Source organism: Podarcis vaucheri (genome assembly GCF_965113315.1).
Source record: "Podarcis vaucheri genome assembly, chromosome: 2".
NCBI classification, from domain to species: domain Eukaryota; kingdom Metazoa; phylum Chordata; class Lepidosauria; order Squamata; family Lacertidae; genus Podarcis; species Podarcis vaucheri.
The window spans coordinates 110,905,444-110,925,123 of record NC_138760.1 but is presented as its reverse complement, the minus strand read 5'-3'; the positions used below and the strand labels follow the sequence as shown (position 1 = coordinate 110,925,123).

Genomic DNA, 19,680 nt, shown 5'->3' with positions numbered 1-19,680 from the left:
AGTTGGCCTGGCATAGCTTGCAGCTCTTGCCCCAGGCTTTCTTGGGAGCCTTCTGCAGAATTATACCTGGATCAAAATTATGCCTTGCGCAGCCATTTTATGAGCCAAATCTGCTTTGATCCTCTTGAGTTTGGTTTCCAGTTTCCAGCAGTGCACCCTTCTCCCCTGACGACGCTGGTTAAACACCTTCCTCATCTGCACGATTTCAGAGTGTGGCAATTTCATTCTCATTCATTCCGAGTGTGCCGTGCTCTGCCTGCAGCCCCTTCGCCCTTGTCTAGCAGTGCACTTTACACAGATTGCAAAATCGGGATGCCTTGCATCTTGGTTTCTCCTGCAGCTTTTATCTTTTGAATAGGATCTTAATCTTCCTGCCACTCCAAGGTTCGCAGCAGTGCCATTATTATTATTATTATTTTGCCTCTCCATTGTCTGCAGAGCATCTGTGATGTTGTTCCATTTTCAAATCCAGCTTTCTAACAATTTCTCTCTGCATCGGTTCATATGTTCCATATGCTTTCACACTGCCACAGTTCTTTCCCGTTATTGAAAGGTGAAATAAAATGTTATTGAAGTGTGCAGGGGAAAGGCTGTAGCTCGTTGGATAGAGCATCCGCCTTGCATGTAAACGCTCCCAGGCTCAGTCCCCAGCGTCTCCAGGTAGGGGCTGGAAGACCAACCTGCCTGAAGCCCTGGAGAGCTGCTGCCAGTCAGTGTAGACAGTACTGAGCTAGATGGAGCATTGTTCTGACTTGGTATACAGCACAACAGCTTCCTATGTTCTTGTCTGCAGGCAGTACTGCTGGGCATCATGCTAATTACACTGATTACCTGGGGCCTGCTGGGAAGTGGACGATAATCCACCCTTCACTCAGAACAACTTTTCTTCCAGTTGGTTGGAGGGCAAGAGACTCTAGTCCAGGGCTGCACACTAAGCCTGTGCCAAAGCTGTGAATTAAAAAAACACAAATAACTACTCTATCAGAATGAGCAGGATTCTTCCATTGGAAATCTGGGACCTTATTGCCCACTGGCTGCCATTGAATCAATTGCTATGTATTGTGGGGAACTGGTTGAGTTTTCGCACGTCAGGCAGACAGCATCAAGGCCAAAACGGAACAGATAGCCTTTGAATGAAGCAAAGAGCCCAGCCTAAAGAAGGTTAGTCAAACAGAGTGGTCCTGCCTTTCGGGCCGTAATGATGAGCAGAACGCTGCTGAGTTAGGCTACATAAGGCTCCCAGTTCATCAGGGCCTGGACAGTGCCACAAATTGGCAGAGGAAGGATGAAAAGAAGGTGTGTAGTATAAAAGAAAAATAGCAAATTATTCATTTATGGTGTGATCTGCCCAACTTTTTCCTGGCATCACAGCTGAAACAGAAGCATGAATACCTTCTAAGCAAGTGCTGGTTCAGCCATCAGTCTGGCCTCTTTACCTTCATCCCATGACAAATGAATGTTGTCATCCTCCCAATTCATTATTTGCCTTATTAATGGAAAGGCAAGGCTTTTTCTTAATGTGTAAAACTGCTGGGGGTAGGAAATGGGGGAGTGACGAGGCTTCATCATGGGGAGCAGTTACTCAGCATACATAACCATATCCTGCTTTAAATATGCAGAATTGTCCCTTGAGTTTAGCACTGGAGAGGTAAAGGTGTAAAGGTGTACTTCAGTTTAAGGCAATGAGGGCTTATCCATACTTTACTTTTCCTCCACTTTCCCCAGGCACGGTCCACACTTAAAAGCTGAATGTCTGAGTGTTTTTCTGTTGCTCCAGAACTTTCCCAACAAAAAAACACTCTTTAAAGCTCAATCGGAACAAACAGCAATCCACAGAAAACCACGATTGACATTTGTTCCAGTTGAGCACTAAAGAGGGATTTTTGCAGGGAGAGCTCCAGGGTTCAACAACAACAACGAGCGCTCAGACACTGAGCTTTTAAGTGCAGGCCTGTGCCTAGGAAGAGTGGGGCAAAAGGTAAATAAGCTCTCAGCGTGCTTCCCACGGACGCCCACTGCTTTAACAACACTGCACATCTTCTAACACACCGGTTTGACTCCACCCCAGAGACGCACTCAGTTGTCTCTCAAGACAGACGGATGCCAACGACTTTGCTTTAAATTGCCTTCTGCAGCCAATAACCAGTGGTGTGGTGGAAAAGGAAGACTAGAGGAGAGCAGCGCTCTAGGAAGTTTTTCTGAGCAGGAGTGGTGATGCCACCTGCCAGAGCACTGGGGGTAACCAAGGGATCCTCCTTGTTCTGGCAAGTGAATAAGGCAATAACAAGACTTTCCAATTGGGTTGTGGTTCAGATCAGCATAGAGGAAATCAGAGAGTGGAGAAAAATATGCAGAAGCTGGGTACCTCCTCCTTATGGTGGGATTCCATTGCATCCTTCGCTGTGGGCTTAAGGGGCTGCAAGTTCCATGGGGGCATTGCTCCACTGCAGAAGGCACCTGCATGGGCTGTGTTCTGTTGCTACGGCCATGCTTGGCGTTGTGCTCTGGGATGGATGTGGGATGTTCCTTTGCCCTGCAATGCTTTGCAACGCAGCTCCCTTTTTCTTTGGTTTTTCCTTTCCCCACCACTACTCCCATCTCGATGTGCATATATTTCATATTGCAGCCAGATGCTCAAGAGCAGTTGTCAGTAGCCGTAGGCAAAGCAGCTGTGCAGGGGACAGTGCCTTCTGCTTTGGGGTCATTAGGCTGTTTTCCTTTGGCCTGTTCCAGCAGGTCCTTTCCCCCCCCCCCTAATGCAATTTAAATAAAATGTTGATAGGCTTACTTTCTCCAATCATCTACTTCCAGGATTCAGGTCTTCAGGCAGTAGAAAGTGATGGATTGATTGCAAAGAACAAGTAGACTTTACATGTGCTTTAACCAGCTTTTATAGCTTTATTGCTGGTTTTAATTAGTTTTTGAACATTTTAAAGTAACTATTTCATTGATAAATTTAATGGGGATTTTTTTTTTGTTCATCACTTCGAAGTTTTATTAAAATCAAGAATTATATACACGTTGTTAAATAAAACGAAAACAAATGAAGAAGGGAATGACAATGGCAAGAAGACTCAGATTAGAAGGAAGGAGATACAGTATTGATTAGCGGGGCTGTTCAGAACAGCCTCTTCAGGGTTAATTCTTTTGCCATAGGAGGGGGGAACCAACGTCCATTTTACAAATTGGCAGGCTGGGAAGAAATAGGAAAAGGAACAGCTGCGGCAGAATTCTTCCAGGACTGAATCAAGCCAAGCTCTTGAGTACAATTCATGAGCCTACTAGACTGCTTTTGCCAAGTTTAGGATTGCACTGCTAATCAGTTTGAAGTGTTTCCATTAATCAGCATGTTCTACTCTGTATATCTGAGGAGTTCATTCCTACACACTGTAGAGAGAAGTTCTGCATGCACACACACTATACATTTAAAAGCACATCCAAAGCACATTTACCCCTCAAAGAATTATGGGCATTGTAGTTTGTTAAGGGTTACTGGGAATTTTAAATTGGTGAATGGTAAACTCCAGTGCCCAGAAATATTTGGGTGAAAGAATGTGCTTCAAATGTGATTTAAATGTACACAACTACCTCTGGGCCTGTAATTAAGTAAGCTTTGAGTGGGTAACGTGGTCCTCTGAATGTCATTGGACTCTTTTAACTCCTGGCTTCCCAGTCAGCATGACCAGCAGTCAGGAAAGATGGAAGTTGCAGTCCAATGACATCTGGAACGCCACAGGCTCCCCACAACTGAATAAAAAGCACCAGAAGTTCTTCAAGGCCCTGAAACCCCCTATCTAAAACTTTCTTAAAAATAACAAAACTATGCAGAGATTCTCATGAACTTTGCTCAAGTACATTGACAATAATCTGACTTTGAGTAGGAAACTCATATGGTATGATATGCACCATTCTCAAAATCTGCACTCAAAATCCTGTGGCTAGAGAATGTTTGTTGTGGTAGTGAGCTGGTGGAGAGGCAGAGAGGCTTTGAGTCGCCGTCCCCCCCATCTGTGCAGGAGGGAGGAAAAACCATGGGGCAAATAATAATAATAACAATAACAATAATATTTGTACCCCACCCATCTGGCTGGGTTATCCCAGCTACTCTGGGTGGCTTCCAACAGATAGAAAAACATAATAAAATATCAAACATTAACAACTTCCCCATATGGGGCTGCCTTCGGATGTCTTCTAAAAGTCAGATACAGTGGTACCTCGGGTTACTTACGCTTCAGGTTACAGACTCTGCTAACCCAGAAATATTACCTCAGGTTAAGAGCTTTGCTTTAGGATGAGAACAGAAATCGTGCCCCGGCGGTGCGGCAGCAGCAGGAGGCCCCATTAGCTAAAGTGGTGCTTCAGGTTAAGAACAGTTTCAGGTTAAGAAGGGACCTCCGGAATGAATTAAGTACTTAACCCGAGGTACCACTGTAGTTGTTTATTTCCTTGACATCTGATGGGAGGGTGTTCCACAGGGTGGGCACCACCACCGAGAAGGCCCTCTGCCTGGTTACCTGTAATTTCACTTCTCGCAATGAGGGAACTACCAGAAGGCCCTCGGAGTTGGACCTCAGTGTCCAGGCTGAATGATGGGGGTGGAGACGCCCCCTAAGGTTATACTGGCCCAAGGCCGTTTAGGGCTTTAATTGTCAGCACCAAGACTTTGAGTCGTGCTCCGAAATGTACTGGGAGCCGATGTAGATCCTTAAGGACTGGTGTTATATGGTCCCGGTGGTTGTACAAGTGGCATTTCCAAATGTTAGCACGCTGGGGTGTATTTGTGCTTTGCTGTGCGTGCTTAGTCACCCTTCTCCTGTTCTACATGACAAGGAAATCATATTCCCCCTCTGGGTCAATGTCAAAGGCATTTTATTGGCAGGAGAAAGAAGACAAGTGTTCCCGGAATTTAAGGGGTAAATTCTTTTTTTGCTCTGGAATATGTCAACACGATGCCTGGAAGACAGCCATCCCCAGGGACCTGACCTGATGGGTGGTTTGTTTTTGTGTGTTTTTTAAAGTTTTAAAGGTTCCTTTTCCATCTCTGACTCAGTAACAGGCACCTGCTGTTGGATAATGCTATATCCATTGCCTGCTTCTTTCTCCCAGGATTGCGCATTAAAAATAATTATTCTCCCAATCCATCTATTTGAGGAAGTTTCTTTCGTGCTTTGGGTGAATTGTTGCAGGAAGTGTGTGTGTGTGATACCTGGCTCATTCAGGACCAGACTAATGGTGAGGTCTGGAGATGCCAGGTCTGCTGAATTATTATTATTATTCTTTTGTTTAAGGCTGGGCTCTTTGTACCAATATGTATTGTGGAGAGAGGTGGGATTAACCCTTTCCCCTCTCACTGTTTTTCCCATTTAATCACCCCAGTCCTGAATTTGTTTCTATCCTGCAAGTGAAGGGGCAGTGGGGAATTCTGGTACCTTTATGCAATCAGACAGCATAATCAGAGATTCGAGGACATGATTTGTGCCTGGCGTTCTCTCTCCTTCCCACTCTCCCGCATTTATACATGCTCAGTTATTACTAGGTGTGAGCGTGCCTTAAATTCCACATATTTCACTATAGCAGAGCCATTTTCTACCGTAGCAGTTCTGTGCCGTTTTATTGCAGCACACAAAACTGACAGTAGCTTTGATTCGTTCCCCCCCCCCGCCCCCCGCTGATAATTCAGAAGTTGTCATTTTAATTGGCGGCCTCGTGATTTGAGCGTTTTCGAGATTTGATTGCTGGATTGTTTTGCTTCTTGAGTCACTGGGAGTTGCTTGGCGCCCGGTGGGGATTAAATGTATATATGAGTGGATTGTGTTTTGATTAGCGCTAGTTTTGTTTTTAATTATCTAGCGCATGGCGGGTGGGGGGGACAGGACACACACACGCCAGGAGTCTTGAGTGCTTCGGTTTAAGAGAACATTACAGATGGAAAGTGTCTCCCCCCCCCTTGTTTATTTATTAGATGTCTCACCTGCCCTTCATCACAAGGTCTCTGGGCAAGATACAGCAACGGAATATAAAATTATAAAAACAAATAAAACCATTGCGGCTATAAAGACACGTAAAACAGCACAATATTTAGTACAGTGGTACCTCAGGTTACAGACGCTTCAGGTTACGGACGCTTGAGGTTACAGGCTCTGCTAACCCAGAAATAGTACCTCGGGTTAAGAACTTTGCTTCAGGATGAGAACAGAAATCATGCTCCGGTGGCACGGCAGCAGCAGGAGGCCCCATTAGCTAAAGTGGTGCTTCAGGTTAAGAACGGACCTCCGGAACGAATTAAGTATGTAACCCGAGGTACCACTGTATATGCTGTGTCCGACATCTTCCTTTCCACTGCAGCAAATCAGGTTGCCACCAGCTACATTTTGGTCTCAAAGCTGGCACAAGTGAGCGCAGTTCACCCTTGGCCACTGTGTCAACTCCTGTGATACCTGTGCCATGTTGAACCTTCACTGGATTTCTGCAGGGATCATGAGACACACCGACCCCTTTTATTTCCCCCATGATATGGAACTTGATGCTGAGCCTCTGTAAAACCTCCCAGCCTTATTCCTCCCTTAAGGCAAACCAGACTGCTAGTAGAACTGAGCTGAGTGAGCATGCAGCCCGCTGGGTCGAAGGTCTTTCTGAGTATACAAGCACAAACCTTCTTTGAGGACCCTAAACTACAAGGAGAGAGTTCGTGCCGCTGCAAGATGGCGTGTAGGAAGATTAGGTTACATTAAGCTGTAATTTCTTCAATGTCTTTCCACACACAAAAGCTAATAGTGCTCAGAGCATCTTACAATATAGGTAGCGGGTGGCGCTGTGGTTTAAACCACTGAGCCTTTTGGGCTTGCTGATCGGAAGGTTGGCGGTTCAGATCCCTGCGATGGGGTGAGCTCCCGTTTCTCTGTCCCAGCTCCTGCCAATCTAGCAGTTTGAAAGCATACCAGTGCAAGTAGATAAATAGGTACCACTGTGATGGGAAGGTAAACAGCATTTCTGTGCACTCTGGCACTCGTCACGGTGTCCCATTGTGCCAGAAGCTGTTTAGTTATGCTGGCCACATGACCTGGAAAGCTGTTTGTAGACAAACACCGGCTCTCTCAGCCTGGAGATGACCGCCACACCCCATAGACAAGTTTCACTGGACTTAACCGTCTAGGGGTCCTTTACCTTTACCTTACAATTTACAAAATGGAAACAATAATAAGAATAATACATAAAAGCCCAGGAAGGGCTGGGGAAACACTGGCCCCAGAATCATTCAGTTGTAGAGCATGAGACTCCTTAATCTTAGGGTTGTGGGTTTGAGCCCCAGGTTGGGCAAAAGATTCCTACATTGCAAGGGGTTGGATTAGCTGATCACCGTGGTCCGTTCCAACTTTACAATTCCACAATCTTCTACAAACACCTGTGCCTGAAACCCTGGAGAGCTGCTGCCAAAACTGAGCTGGATGGTCTGACTCAGCTGTAGGGATTTAATCTTGTTTTAAATGTATTTGGGTATTTTGCCTGTGTTTTTTGTTGTTGTTTTTTAACTGTTTTGAATTATCTCATGTGTAAATTGCCGTAAGGTTGTGGTTTACAAATCCCGCTACAACTGAATGTGGCCATTGGCCATGCTCGCTGGGGCTCATGGGAGTTGTAGTTCAGCAACATCTGGAGCGGCAAAGGTTTCCCACACCTGCTTCAAATCATACTCACTTGGTGAATACAAGAGAGAGACCTTTTCTGCAGCAGCAACTGTCTCAGGAATTTCCTCCTCAGGGGGGATTTCTCTGCGCTTTTAAGCTTTGCTTGAAAACATTTTGATTTATGATTAGTTTTAAAGCTGTGTATGCTGACTTGCTTTTCACAGATTTTCTTAGATTGGCTAGTATAGGTGTTGGTGTTTGTGTATGTAGGATATAAATTGATCCATCCATCCATTCCTGAAAAACAAAAGCCTTACCGCCATTCAGAGGCAGAGTTTCAAAATGACTTTTCGGGGCCATCTGCCGAGAATCTGATATCAAGATGCCCAGAAACATCTTTTTATTGGATTCTACAACTTTTTTGCCTTCCTTGGGGACTGCCAGCCAGCCAGTGTGTGCTAATGAGCAGAGTTGGACTGAAATTTGAGGTCCCTTCCCTGCCACAGGCATATTTGTGACCTTTGGGAAACCACTTTCCGTCCCAGTTCCCCCTCTGTAAATTGGGAACGAAGAATGATAATACACATATAGCGAACCACTTTACAAATCGAGGTGGCAAAATGCTGTATATAAATGATAAATGATGGTACCAGGAACGCTTCCATGGGCTATTAAAAGAAGGAATCGCAAGATAAAATGGAAGAGGATGTTTAAATTGGCTTATTCTGTTTATATATAGAAGGCAATGAACAATTGAACCATAAAAACAATTACTAAAACAGAATGCCTGAACTGGAGCAAACAACAGCAGGAGAATAGTAACTGCCTCAGATATTAAGAGGTTGCACAAATAGATTGGCTTTTATTTAAATGTAGCTAGAAAATGAGGGCTCAGTGGAAAACATTTATGGAAGCTGTTCCAAAGCTGCAGTATCTCAAGTTACGACGCCCTAACACAGATACCGCAGTGGAAGTTCAAAGAAAGATAGCACCCGGAACAACATTATCATGTGAGGATTGGCAAGCAGTTTGTGTTAGGATTGTCCTACTCTCGTGTAGGACCCTGGCAGAGACACATGCCAGACTGGCATGTTCTCTCCCTCCTGGTCTTGGGAGCTTCAAAAGCTTTCTTCAGCCCGAACTTCACAGCGACTGATACCAAGAAGAATCAGCACACTTAGGGATCCTGCAATTTGAGTAACAGAACTCAGTAGCACAGCATTTTGGCTAATCTACATTTATTTACATATACAGTCATACCTCAGGTTACGAACACTGCAGGTTGCACGTTTTCGGGTTGCGGACTATGCCGAACCCGGAAGTACTGGAACGGGTTAGTTCCGGGTTTCGACGCATGCGCAGAAGCACAAAATGACGTCATGCGCAGAAGCGCCGAATTGCGTCACGCACGTGCGCAGACACGGCACTTCAGACTGTGAATGCTGCGGGTTGCGAACGTGCCTCCCGCACGGATCACATTCGCAACCAGAGGTATGACTGTAATACACTCGGAGCATTGTGCTTTAGCTCATTTCTCTTTCTCATCAGACACCAAAGAGAGAAAGAACAAAGGACAATAGTCCCACTTCACGGAACACAGTAACACAAACATCCTGTCTCTGTCACTTCCCACACTGTGGAATGAAAACATACACCATCATGTGATGGACAACAATCCCATGACTGCAAACACGGAGGAAGAATCCTAACAGTTTGATCATCATTGGGTGACATTAACAATGAGGAAAATACCCCAGTTATGCTTTCAGGCCCCCGTTTTTGACATACAGGGAATGCTAATTGCTGAACTTCTGACAGCAGGCTAATCTGTGGGGATTTTGTCTCAGCTAACCTGGTCGCTTGGCACGTTTGGTTTTCAGATTCCACTCCCCTGAAGTATAAGGATTTGGATAAGCTCCAGCATTAATTTTAGAGGGGGGTAGTGGTGGTGGTGGTGCCTAATTAGTAGCTTCTTCAATGTGTAGAACATTGAGAGCTTTCTCCTCTGCTGCACTGATGGCTCCTCTGAAGTTTCCCAGCCCATTTATAATTAGTCCCAGGTATATATAACTGAACATTTTCAGACTCTCGTTCTCTCTGTAGGGAAGGTAACATACAGCTTGTTCTTTGTGACTTGCAGTCTCCTGGTATTCTTAACATTCTATTATGTAGAAAAGATGACGTTTTCTTTTCCTAGCTGAAAGAAATTTAGAATGAAGACAGGTATAACATTCTTTAAAAAGTCAGTGTGGTTTTATTCACTGTGGCTTCAGTTTCCTTATAGTGTGCATAATATTTGCAAGTCATATGCTGGGTCAGCTCCCAGTATCGCCCTTAATGTTTCAGAAAGGCATGTTTCATCTTTTAAAAATAGTTAACAAACAAACATTCACACCTCACTTTACCAAAACAAAGCATCCCTCACAAATATTTCAAAATCAGCTGCATAAATACTCCAATAATGATTTGTGGAGGAATAGGTTGATGATGTTGCAGGCACTAGCCAGTTAAACCCACCATGAACAGGTTTCCCTGGAAATGCCAGAAACTTACAAAATCAGTTTGTTTTTCTGGACGCATTCTACGATGCTAAAATGAAGGTGTGTTTTCAGGGTATTTAACCAATCACCATCATAATTTGAATGCTGTGTCCATCTTTACTCTTAAAACCCATCAAAACTGGAACAGTCTAACCTGTTTTCATGTTGGTGTGGCAATTTAAAGGGGGGTGGGGTTTGCCACTAGTTCCCCTTCCATCCGTTCACTGACAGCGTGTTATAAAAACCAGATTGGCAGATTGGTTTGGGAACCACAAACCATGATTAGACTGGGATTCAGATTTCACCTTGTACAGTGTATGACATTAGCCTGAAGGCCTTTTCTCAACCATAAAGCAGCCTTCTGAAGGGGCACTTTGTGAGACGGGAGGAGAGTGCGTAACCTGTTTATCTCTGAATCTGTCCTCTTTCCGTAATGGGGTCCCATAACTGTTGGGAGTAAAACAGTCGGAGGCGAGTTGCAAAGGAAGAGTACTTTCCAGTGGAAAATGGGCTCTCAGTGTATATAACTGATAGCTGCAGTTCCGCCCTGACATGAGGCTATTGACTCCCCTTTCACCTTAAGGATCTGATCCAGACTCACAAGTCCTCCCTTCTTTAAAAGGCCTTTTGTTTATGACCCGTAGGGTGCCAGTATTACAGAACATGGAACTTTCTCTGTAGTTCATCTTAGGAAGATGATGGTGTAACTATGCCATGAAATATAATATGAGGCATTTTCCTGGAGCCGTTTGTGAGGAAAGGCTAGCAGGCCGATGATGTACAAGCTGGAAAGCACTGGGTGCAAGTTACATCAGCCTCCTTTTTAGTCGTGTATGTGTGATTTAATATGCAAATCTTTTTGCAATATTTATCCGATCTATTCTTCTTATTATTATTATTATTATTATTATTATTATTATTTATAAACCACCCTTTGTAAAAGCCACAGGGTGATTTACATAAAATCGATAAAATAACACAATCCTTCGAAAACACGTAATAAACTTAAGACAGTTCTCATTTTTTTTTATGTTAATGAACAGAAGACCTTCAAATTAAGGCATAATTACACACACACACACACACACACACACACCCAACAACTGTTATAAATACTGATATATACTGCCTCTGCACATGAGGGCTTCAAAAGGGCCACCACAGCAAATAGCCATGGATAGGCACATCCTCAATTAGTATGGCCTTATCTCTTTTTAAAGCCGTCTTAAGTCTAACCTAGTGGCTGCCACATCTTGTGGAGTGAATTCCCTGAATTGATTATGTGCTGTGAGAAGACGCACTCCATTTTGTCTGCCCTTAATCCCCTGCCTATCAATTGGGGTTTTTTGTGATCCTGAGTCCGAGCATTGTCAAGAGAGAGGGACAACTTTCCCAGCATGACGTTCTAAAGCAGGCAAGGCTGCCTTTCTCCTTTCGAGGATAAGAGGACTTCGGTTTGTTTATTGACCAAATCAGAGGACGTAATTTTGGGAGAGAGGCTCTAACGTTTGAAAACCATAGTCCAGAAAGTTTCCCCAAAGGCTTAAAATGGGTGAAGCAAGCAGAGCAGTTATGTGTGTGTGTTTTTGTACACATTTGTTGGTAAGTAACTATACCATACAGATGCAGTCGGTTACATTCTTTACAGACGAGAAATACGTTTAGCTGTTGTGAATTAAAATGTGATTAACAGATTCCAGATTAGATTTTGAGGAGGGGGAGGTGCTGCTGCTGCTGCTGCTGCTACCATTGCAGCAAATGTGTGCAATGCCAAGGTTCCCTCAGGTGAAGTCTTCTCTGCTCTTGGATAACCAGTCTGTTCCAGCCGAGATTCATCCAAGGAAACCATGCTTCAGCTCAGGCATGGGACCACAGGGCTGCTATTATTTATTATTTACAATATTTCAAGGCCTCCCTTTGCACACAAATCAATTGCAGGGTGGTTCACCACCGATTATGCAACCATTATATGCAGCCTAAAATGCAAGTGCGTTCATTATATGCTTTCACAGGCGTATTTCTACTCACTTTGCACACACACACACACACACACACACACACTCCAAACCTGACTGCATTTCAAACAGTGTAATAGTAATAGTAAAATACCTCAAGGATCGCCTCTTTCCATATGAACTTAGCCGGACCCTGAGAGGTCCAGAGGGTGGCAACACGAGAAGGGGCCTTCTCTGCAGTGGCTCCCCATCTATGGAATGCTCTCCCCAGGGAAGTTCGCCTGGTGCCTTCATTATACACGTTAAGCGCCAGGCAAAAACATTCCTTTTTAACCAGGCCTTTGGTTGATCTGATTTACATCCTATGCCCTTTTAAAATTTGTTTTCTTTGGGGGGGGGGGAGGCAGCGCTATTGGATTGTTGTTTCTATTTTTATTATGTATTTTGTGATTTTATATCTTGATTTTATTCTGTGAACCGCCCTGAGACCCCCGAGTATAGGGCGGTATATAAATTTAATTAATTGATAATATCACAAAATAAAAAATGACAGTTGGTAGAGTAGACCCACTGAAATTAATGAAGTTAGGCCCATTAATTTCCAAGTACAACTTACCTGAGGTATCACCCAGTGACATCCAACTCCACAAGCTTTTTGCTATCAAAATGTCATATCTAGTTGATTTTAGAGATGCGTGACTGAGGCATATCAAAGAAAGAAAAGGCATGCTCTTACATACAAACTTCTCTAGCCTGTTACGACATCTTGGAGAAATATGTATTTGTTTATCCTCTGCACGTATTTCTTCACCCTACCTTTTTGCCCAAGACCTACATGGAGGCTCACATGGCATTAAAACCCCGCAGTCTTCTTTCTCAATTGCTGAATTTTGATTGGGATAATTTGGCTCTGGCTCATTCTAAACTGCCAGAAGGAGCTGGTGTTGGTTGGCATCTCCCTCAGTTTGTGCTAATTTTTGCCTTGTGTTGTGCTTTTCGTTTTCCTCCCCCTTCTGGAACGGCACCGGTCGATAGTCACACAATATGTTACAATAAAATATGAATCCGTTGGTGTCCAGATTTTGTGTATTTCATACTGGAAGTGGATCTTTCCCCCCCCCCCTGAATAACATCGTATAGGTAGTTTATCCAGCAGTTTCTCTTTCTTTTATTTTTCCTTGTGTTTTCTAGGCGCTAAACACAGTAGCAGCAAACATACGTATTTTAACCCTTCTAGGAAAAAGCAGCTTCAGAGGGAGGTGGTTTTCAGCAAATAAGTGGCAGGCAGAGGGTGCTTAACCCTTCTCTCACCAATTTTTCTGCTGTGAGCAGCTTTTCCCCATCATAAGATATTATTGACTTCTGTTTGCAGAGGCAAACACATCTGGCTTCCAGAGTTGGAGCAAGGGAAGGGGGGCGGTTTACAGGCGGAAATCATCAGGTGGGGAAGGGTTAAACACAGCCTTCCTCCTTCACCTTATCACTGATAAGGTGATTCCTCTGCCTTGGAAGGAAGAGCAGTTGGGGGTTACATACCCAAAAATGCGTAGTTTGGCCAGGAGGCAGATTAGTTATTTAGCTCTTGGGAAAGCAGAGTCTGAAGTCTTCTCTGCCTGTGCTAATGCTTTCCTGATTTGTGGGGGCTTGGAAGGGAGAGGGCTTGCAGAATGCCCATGTTAAGTTCAGTCACTGCTAGAATCCCATAGCGGACAGTTTCCTCCCTGCGCCGTTCAATGTCTCTGAATCCACAAATCCACTCGTTTTTCCTGCAGGCGACTGTCTTTTCTGTCTTTCATGCCTGCTTCCAAGTACCCCTTCGGGGTTTATTATGGTGGGTAGGTGCGTACAGAATTTCAATTCCTGAAAATCTTTGCTCTCATGATCACGGAGGACGTGTTAGAATGCATGCACAGATAAGCGCTTTTGAAAACTTCAGCTGCTCAGGGGTGAGCGGAATACACAATGGCTCTGCATCTCTTATCAATGCTCTCTTAACTGTTCCTTACTTGGATAGTGAGGTTGACTGACAGGGAAACCTCATCCATTAAAGGGGGGGGGGGATGCCAGCGATTACTGCATGGCATGAAATTTCCAGTGAAGTTAATGCACAGATTGCATATCTGTTTCACTCCATGGTGGTGGTGCAGAGATCTTTCACCTTGTGGTAAGATGTCCCTGTTATTGCTTTGGGGAGGGGGGAGCAAAACATAACCCATTCTGCCTATTGGGGTTAAGCTAGGATGCCTATTTCATTACCCCCCACCTCCCCATCACCTAGGCCAGGCTTCCAAAACTGGGTGCCCTCCAGATATTATTGGGACTACAATTCTCATCCTCCTCAGTGAACCACAGCCTTCCATAGCCCACTAGGCTGTGGGAAGGCTGGCCTAGGTGATGGATGGGATGCCAATGGCAAATTTTATGATGTGAGGAAGATTCCTCAGGTGTGAACACTGTCCCAGGCTGCTGCTGTCAATGCAAAGGTTCGTCTTGCTGCTTTGATGATACTTGATGGTACCTCTCTCTCCCCACAGGTGAGGGAGCTGCCTGCAACCCCAAGCCCATTCATTCCACAGACTATGCCCACACCTCCATGCCCTCTCAGCCATGGAGACTCCCATGTTCGACACTATCCTGGAGACGACGGACGGGGTGACCCCTGACCCCAGCTGGACACTGCCCTACCCTCTGGGCTTCCAGGTCTCACTGACAGGCTTCCTCATGTTGGAAATCGTACTGGGCGTCAGCAGCAACTTGACCGTATTGGTGCTGTATTGCCTGCAGGCTGGCCTGGTGGACTCTGTCAGCAACATGGTGACCATGAACTTGCATGTGCTGGACGTGCTCATATGCGTGGTGTGTGCCCCGCTTACCATGGTGGTGGTCCTGGTGCCCCCCGACCGGGCCGCCACACTGCTCTGCTGCTTCCACGAGGCGTGCATCACCTTCAGCAGTGTGGCCACGGCCACCAACGTGCTGGTGATCAGCCTGGACCGCTACGACATCTCGGTCCGGCCGGCGCAGCGCGTGCTGACCCCGGGCCGCGCCATCCTTCTCCTGGTTGGCGTCTGGGTGCTGTCCCTGGCTGTCTTCTTCATACCCTTCCTTGAGGGCGAGCTGGGCCACGCCAGCACGTGGCAGAACCGCACCGTGCTCTGCGTTGGGCCCGAGGAGTTCCACGCTGAACTTGGCACCTCCTACCACCTGGCAATCCAGATCCCCACGTTCTTCGCCGCCGTGGCCGTCATGCTGGTGACCTACGCCAAGATCCTGCAGGCCCTCAACATCAGCATCGGCAGCACCTTCAAGCGCAGCCAGCGCCACAAGACCAAGAAGAGGAAGCGGCGAAAATCGGCAGAGCCAAGCGGTAGCGTAGTGGCCGGCGGAGCGGAAGCCAAGCGGCTCTCTCAGCCCGTGCCGGCGCTGCCGACACCACCACCCATGGGGGTGCAAGCCTCGGTCTCTGTGATCATCGCCCTGCGGCGAGCGGTGAAGCGCCACCGTGACCGAAGGAAGCGCCAGCGGCGGGTTTTCCGCATGTCCCTGCTCATCATCTCCACCTTCCTGTTGTGCTGGGCGCCGCTGTCTGTCGCCAACCTGCTGATCCTGTGCCTGGGACCCAGCCCCCTGTTGGGCAAGCTGCGCGTCTGCTTCCTGGCCATGGCCTACGGCACTACCATCTTCCACCCACTCCTCTACGCCTTCACCCGCCAGAAGCTGCGGAACGTGCTGCGCAGCAAGCTGAAGAAGCGAGTGGTGTCGGCCCTGCAGGTGGACCCCGCGCCCGGCGGCACCGTCATCCACAACTCCTGGGTGGAGCCGCCCCGCAAAAGCTGCAAGGGCCGGCTGCGGAGTAGTGACGGAGCCGAGCGCTGCCTGACTGAGGCCGCTAAGGAGTGAGGCGTAGGGGGCCGAGCCCTCAAAATGGAGGTTCAGCAGAGTTTGGGGGTGGGCGTACGAATCTTCCGCCTCGCCCAAGCTGGTGAGCGGCGAGTGCCAAACACTGAAAAGGGAGGGAGGCACAGAGGCCGCCAGAAACTACAACACCGGTGCTAACCCCTCTGCCCAAAGCCACCGAATGAGAGAAGTGGGGGTGAGCCAATGTCTTAACGAAGCAGCGAGGGTCAGCCATTGGCGCCTTGCCGAAACCCCAAGGGTTTCTGGGTAGGGTGGGATACTGATCCCTCACAAAAGGCCCTGCACCCAGAGTGCAAGGCCTTCCCGTTGCCAGCGCTGAAACCAACCAACTGTCTGAGGTAAAAGACGAAGGCTCGAGCCTTCCCACTCACAGCACCGGCCAATTCACCACACTGAGACCCAATATGATGATCACTACTACTACTCCTATTTAATGTTTATATCGGTGCCAAGAGTTGTGCTAAAGACATCCACTCGGGTGAGGTCCCCTGCATATAGGGTCGTTGAGCCCACATGGCAGTGAGCAAGTGAGCTTCCCCATGGGCCTAATCAGCTAACACATATTTCTCTTTATTGCTGGCTAAGTCCGGGAAGGCTAGGACAAGTTCTCTGCCCGCTTATGGAAGTGGAGGAAGAGGTCTAAGAAAGCATTTTGTGGCTGCGGGGGAAATGCAGATTTGGGGAAGGGGTGAGCCTCGCGTAGCTCTCGGCCCCACTGTTTTGCTGTGCTTTCCTCTCCAGAACCCCTTAGATTAGGCAAGCGACACACTCTTCTATTGCATCATCCCAGGCCCCTGCCGTCTCCAGAACATGCTATGGTTTGGGGGTGGGTTTAAGTGCAGTTCTAGATCTCCCAGTCCAATAGCTGGAGCCTGGCAAACATACCTTTCTGCAAAGGTTTATGTTAGGCTCTGCACCCACACACCACTTCCATATTGGGACCAGTTTCCCAACAACCTCCTTGGGTTTTTTTTGTGTGTTTTTTTAAGGCTTCAGTACTGCAGACGCTGATTTCCTTGCCTCTGCCATCGCTGGTGGCCACTGACTCCCAGCATCAGATGCTAAGTGCAGCTGCAGTTCTGGATTTGAAGGTTCACTACTGTACCAAACGGGGAAAGGGGATGGGGAAATGGACCGCTCCAATCAGAGGAACAGGGACTGTAGGTGTAGACATGCCCCAAGCGACCCCGGATGTCTCATTTAAAAAGAGGCCAGACATCAATAGCTGCCTTATACCAAGCCCACACCATTGGGTTCCATCTAGCTCAGTACTGTCTGACTGGCAGTCCAGGGTCTCAGGCAGGGGATATTCCCAGCCATACTGGGAGATACATCAGGATTAGAACTGGGCATTTTCTGCATGCAGAGCAGGTGCTCTGGTACCGAGCTCTGGCCCCGCCCTCCTTGCACCCAGTATCCTCTAAGTAACATGGTCTGGAAAGAGGACCCAGGCAGACATCAACAGCAGAGTTGGACCCAGCCCTGGGGGAACAGAGGGGAGTGGGGGAGACGGTATGCCAAATGGAAGGTGCCAAGGCTTGGGATTGGCCTTTATGGAGCAGGCAGTGAAAGAGCTGTCCAAGGGTGCTATTTGTGTACTAGGGGAGCTGAGCTGGGTGCAAGTCCCACTGGACTTGGTGGAGCTTACTTCTGTTAGGCACTAACGAAAGTTGCAGCACTGCCCAAGATACAGGCACACACCTGCCCAGCCACTCGCAGGAGATCATTTCCTTGCCGCTGTTACGTTGAAGGTTGTCAGAAGGGAAGGAGAAGAAAGCCCTCAGTCTACCAGCTACAATTCCGCTCCTTGCTGCTTCCCAGAAACGCATGAGGAGCATATGGTCAGCTGCTAGGCAGTCAGTTCTCTCCCACACTCTCCCTTAGAATAGGCCCAGAATCCTCTGGCTCATCGGCACCCAATGGCGGGAGGAGCAGAGAAATGCCCCTCAAAAGTGTGTGGGCGCGTGGCAAATGCTGAATAGATCACGAAGCTGGCGAGAGCCTCGAGAAGGACTTTTTTTTTTCCTTAACGGGTCAACGGCAGCTCATTATAGTTCCTTATTTCCGAGCTTCTTAAAAACTTGGCATTAGACTGGTCCTTTACCTAGACTTACTGCAATACAAGAATATACACCATCAGACTGTTGGTCTATTGCAGACGAGGATTGGCACCTATTGGCAGCAGCACCTCAAAGCTTCAGACCAGGGTTTTCCCTAGCCCTGCCCAGAGACTGAACCTGGGATATTCTGCATGCAAAGCCACAGCCCTTCCCTGGTATCCACAGAGCCACGCAGACAGTCACACCAACTGGCCCTGTTGCATCCTTCCTCCATGCCAACCGCCAGCACAGTTATCAACAAAAGACTTGCTACGTCTTCCTCATTCATCCCACGTGGCAAAAGAAAAAGGAGGGGGGGGGACCTGTTGGAAGTAACATTTGGGTGCCCAGCTTCTTCCTGCCAGGAGTATGAAAGCGGATTTCACACGACTGTCTCGTCTCTTGTGTATCGGTGTAGTCTAGCCATAGGTGTCATATTCTGGAAGCTGTAACATGGCCACAGTTGAAGGCAATAAAAGAGCTGGTGAGTTGTGTGTGCAATGTGTCAGAAATCGTGGGGGGTTCCCAGAGGGTAGAACCAGTTGGCATCACATGAACAACCCACTGCCCCTTTTAGATAAAGCTAGAAGTCGCAGATTCATCCCGGCAGAATGGGATCATCTCAGTGGTAATAGATTGTGCTCAGATTTTCCCAGAGGTAGTCTCACTGGAAGGGAGCAGCAGAAACAATTGCCAAACGCCTCACATCCATATTTTCCTGTGATGTCCTACTGATACACCGAAGCCTTTCGGAGGGTGGTTCTTCCTCTTGACTGTGCTATATGCCAAAGGCGTGTAAGTAGGGAATTCATGGTGGCTTTCCCCCATTACAGAAGAACTTTGCCTTGGAGAATAGTAAACCTCTTGAGTCTAAACCTCTTTCAGGCTGCTTTATTTCATCTGGGTTAAAAGACTTGGCTTGACGTTTTGCCACTTTGCATCTGTCTCATTCACTTGCTCTGATCTTAAGCCTCAAGCTGCCCTGAGACAATCCAAAATACAGACGAGCAACCTTTTTTTCTGCTGTGGGTTGAGGCAGGAGCAGGGAACCTTTGGTCCTCTGAATGTTTCTGAACTACAACTTGCACCATTCCTGGCCATTGGCCCTGCTTGCTAGAGTTGATTAGAGTTGTAGTTCTGCAACATCGGCAGTGGGCAGGGCCAGAGCCAAGACTGGGCAATGTCACCCTCTTTTGCCCTCTCTCCTTGCCACTCTTTTCTACCTCTTTATAGCGCCCCTTTCCCTCCCTCTGCCCAGTGGGCTGCCGAACAGCTCTTGCCAGAGGTCAGAACTAATCCCTTACAGAAGGCTTTTTGAAATAGGGCTAGGGTCTGCATAAAATGGGCCCCACTCCAACAAATGAATCGTGAGATGTAAAGAGCAGCCACAGTCTGTGACCACATACCGGCTGTGGTTCATAAATAATAATAATAATAATAATGGGGAGGGGAGACTGATCTTTGCAATTCTTATGTTGCTTTCTTACGTGACATCAAACCTGAGTTGTACAAATGTCAGAACGTTAGGTTGATGTCTGGTGAG

General features: G+C 47.0%; 1 protein-coding gene across 5 annotated transcripts in view; it reads left to right on the top strand.

Moving 5' to 3' along the window:
- LOC309525010 (G-protein coupled receptor 22-like) overlaps window positions 1-19,012 on the top strand; it is a 40,330-nt gene extending 21,318 nt beyond the window's left edge. For 4 of the 5 annotated variants that reach the window (XR_014216040.1, XR_014216041.1, XR_014216042.1 and 1 more), the window contains 2 exons: window positions 14,655-16,632; window positions 16,665-19,012. Coding sequence is in view for 1 of the 5 variants with exons in the window: in XM_082210335.1 (XP_082066461.1) it covers window positions 14,728-16,020 (1,293 nt within the window). In the remaining 4 variants the exon portion in view is untranslated. Of the gene's footprint in view, window positions 1-14,654 lie in introns of all 5 variants that reach the window. The other variant, XM_082210335.1, reaches the window with a different exon arrangement.
- Window positions 19,013-19,680: the final 668 nt, after the last annotated feature.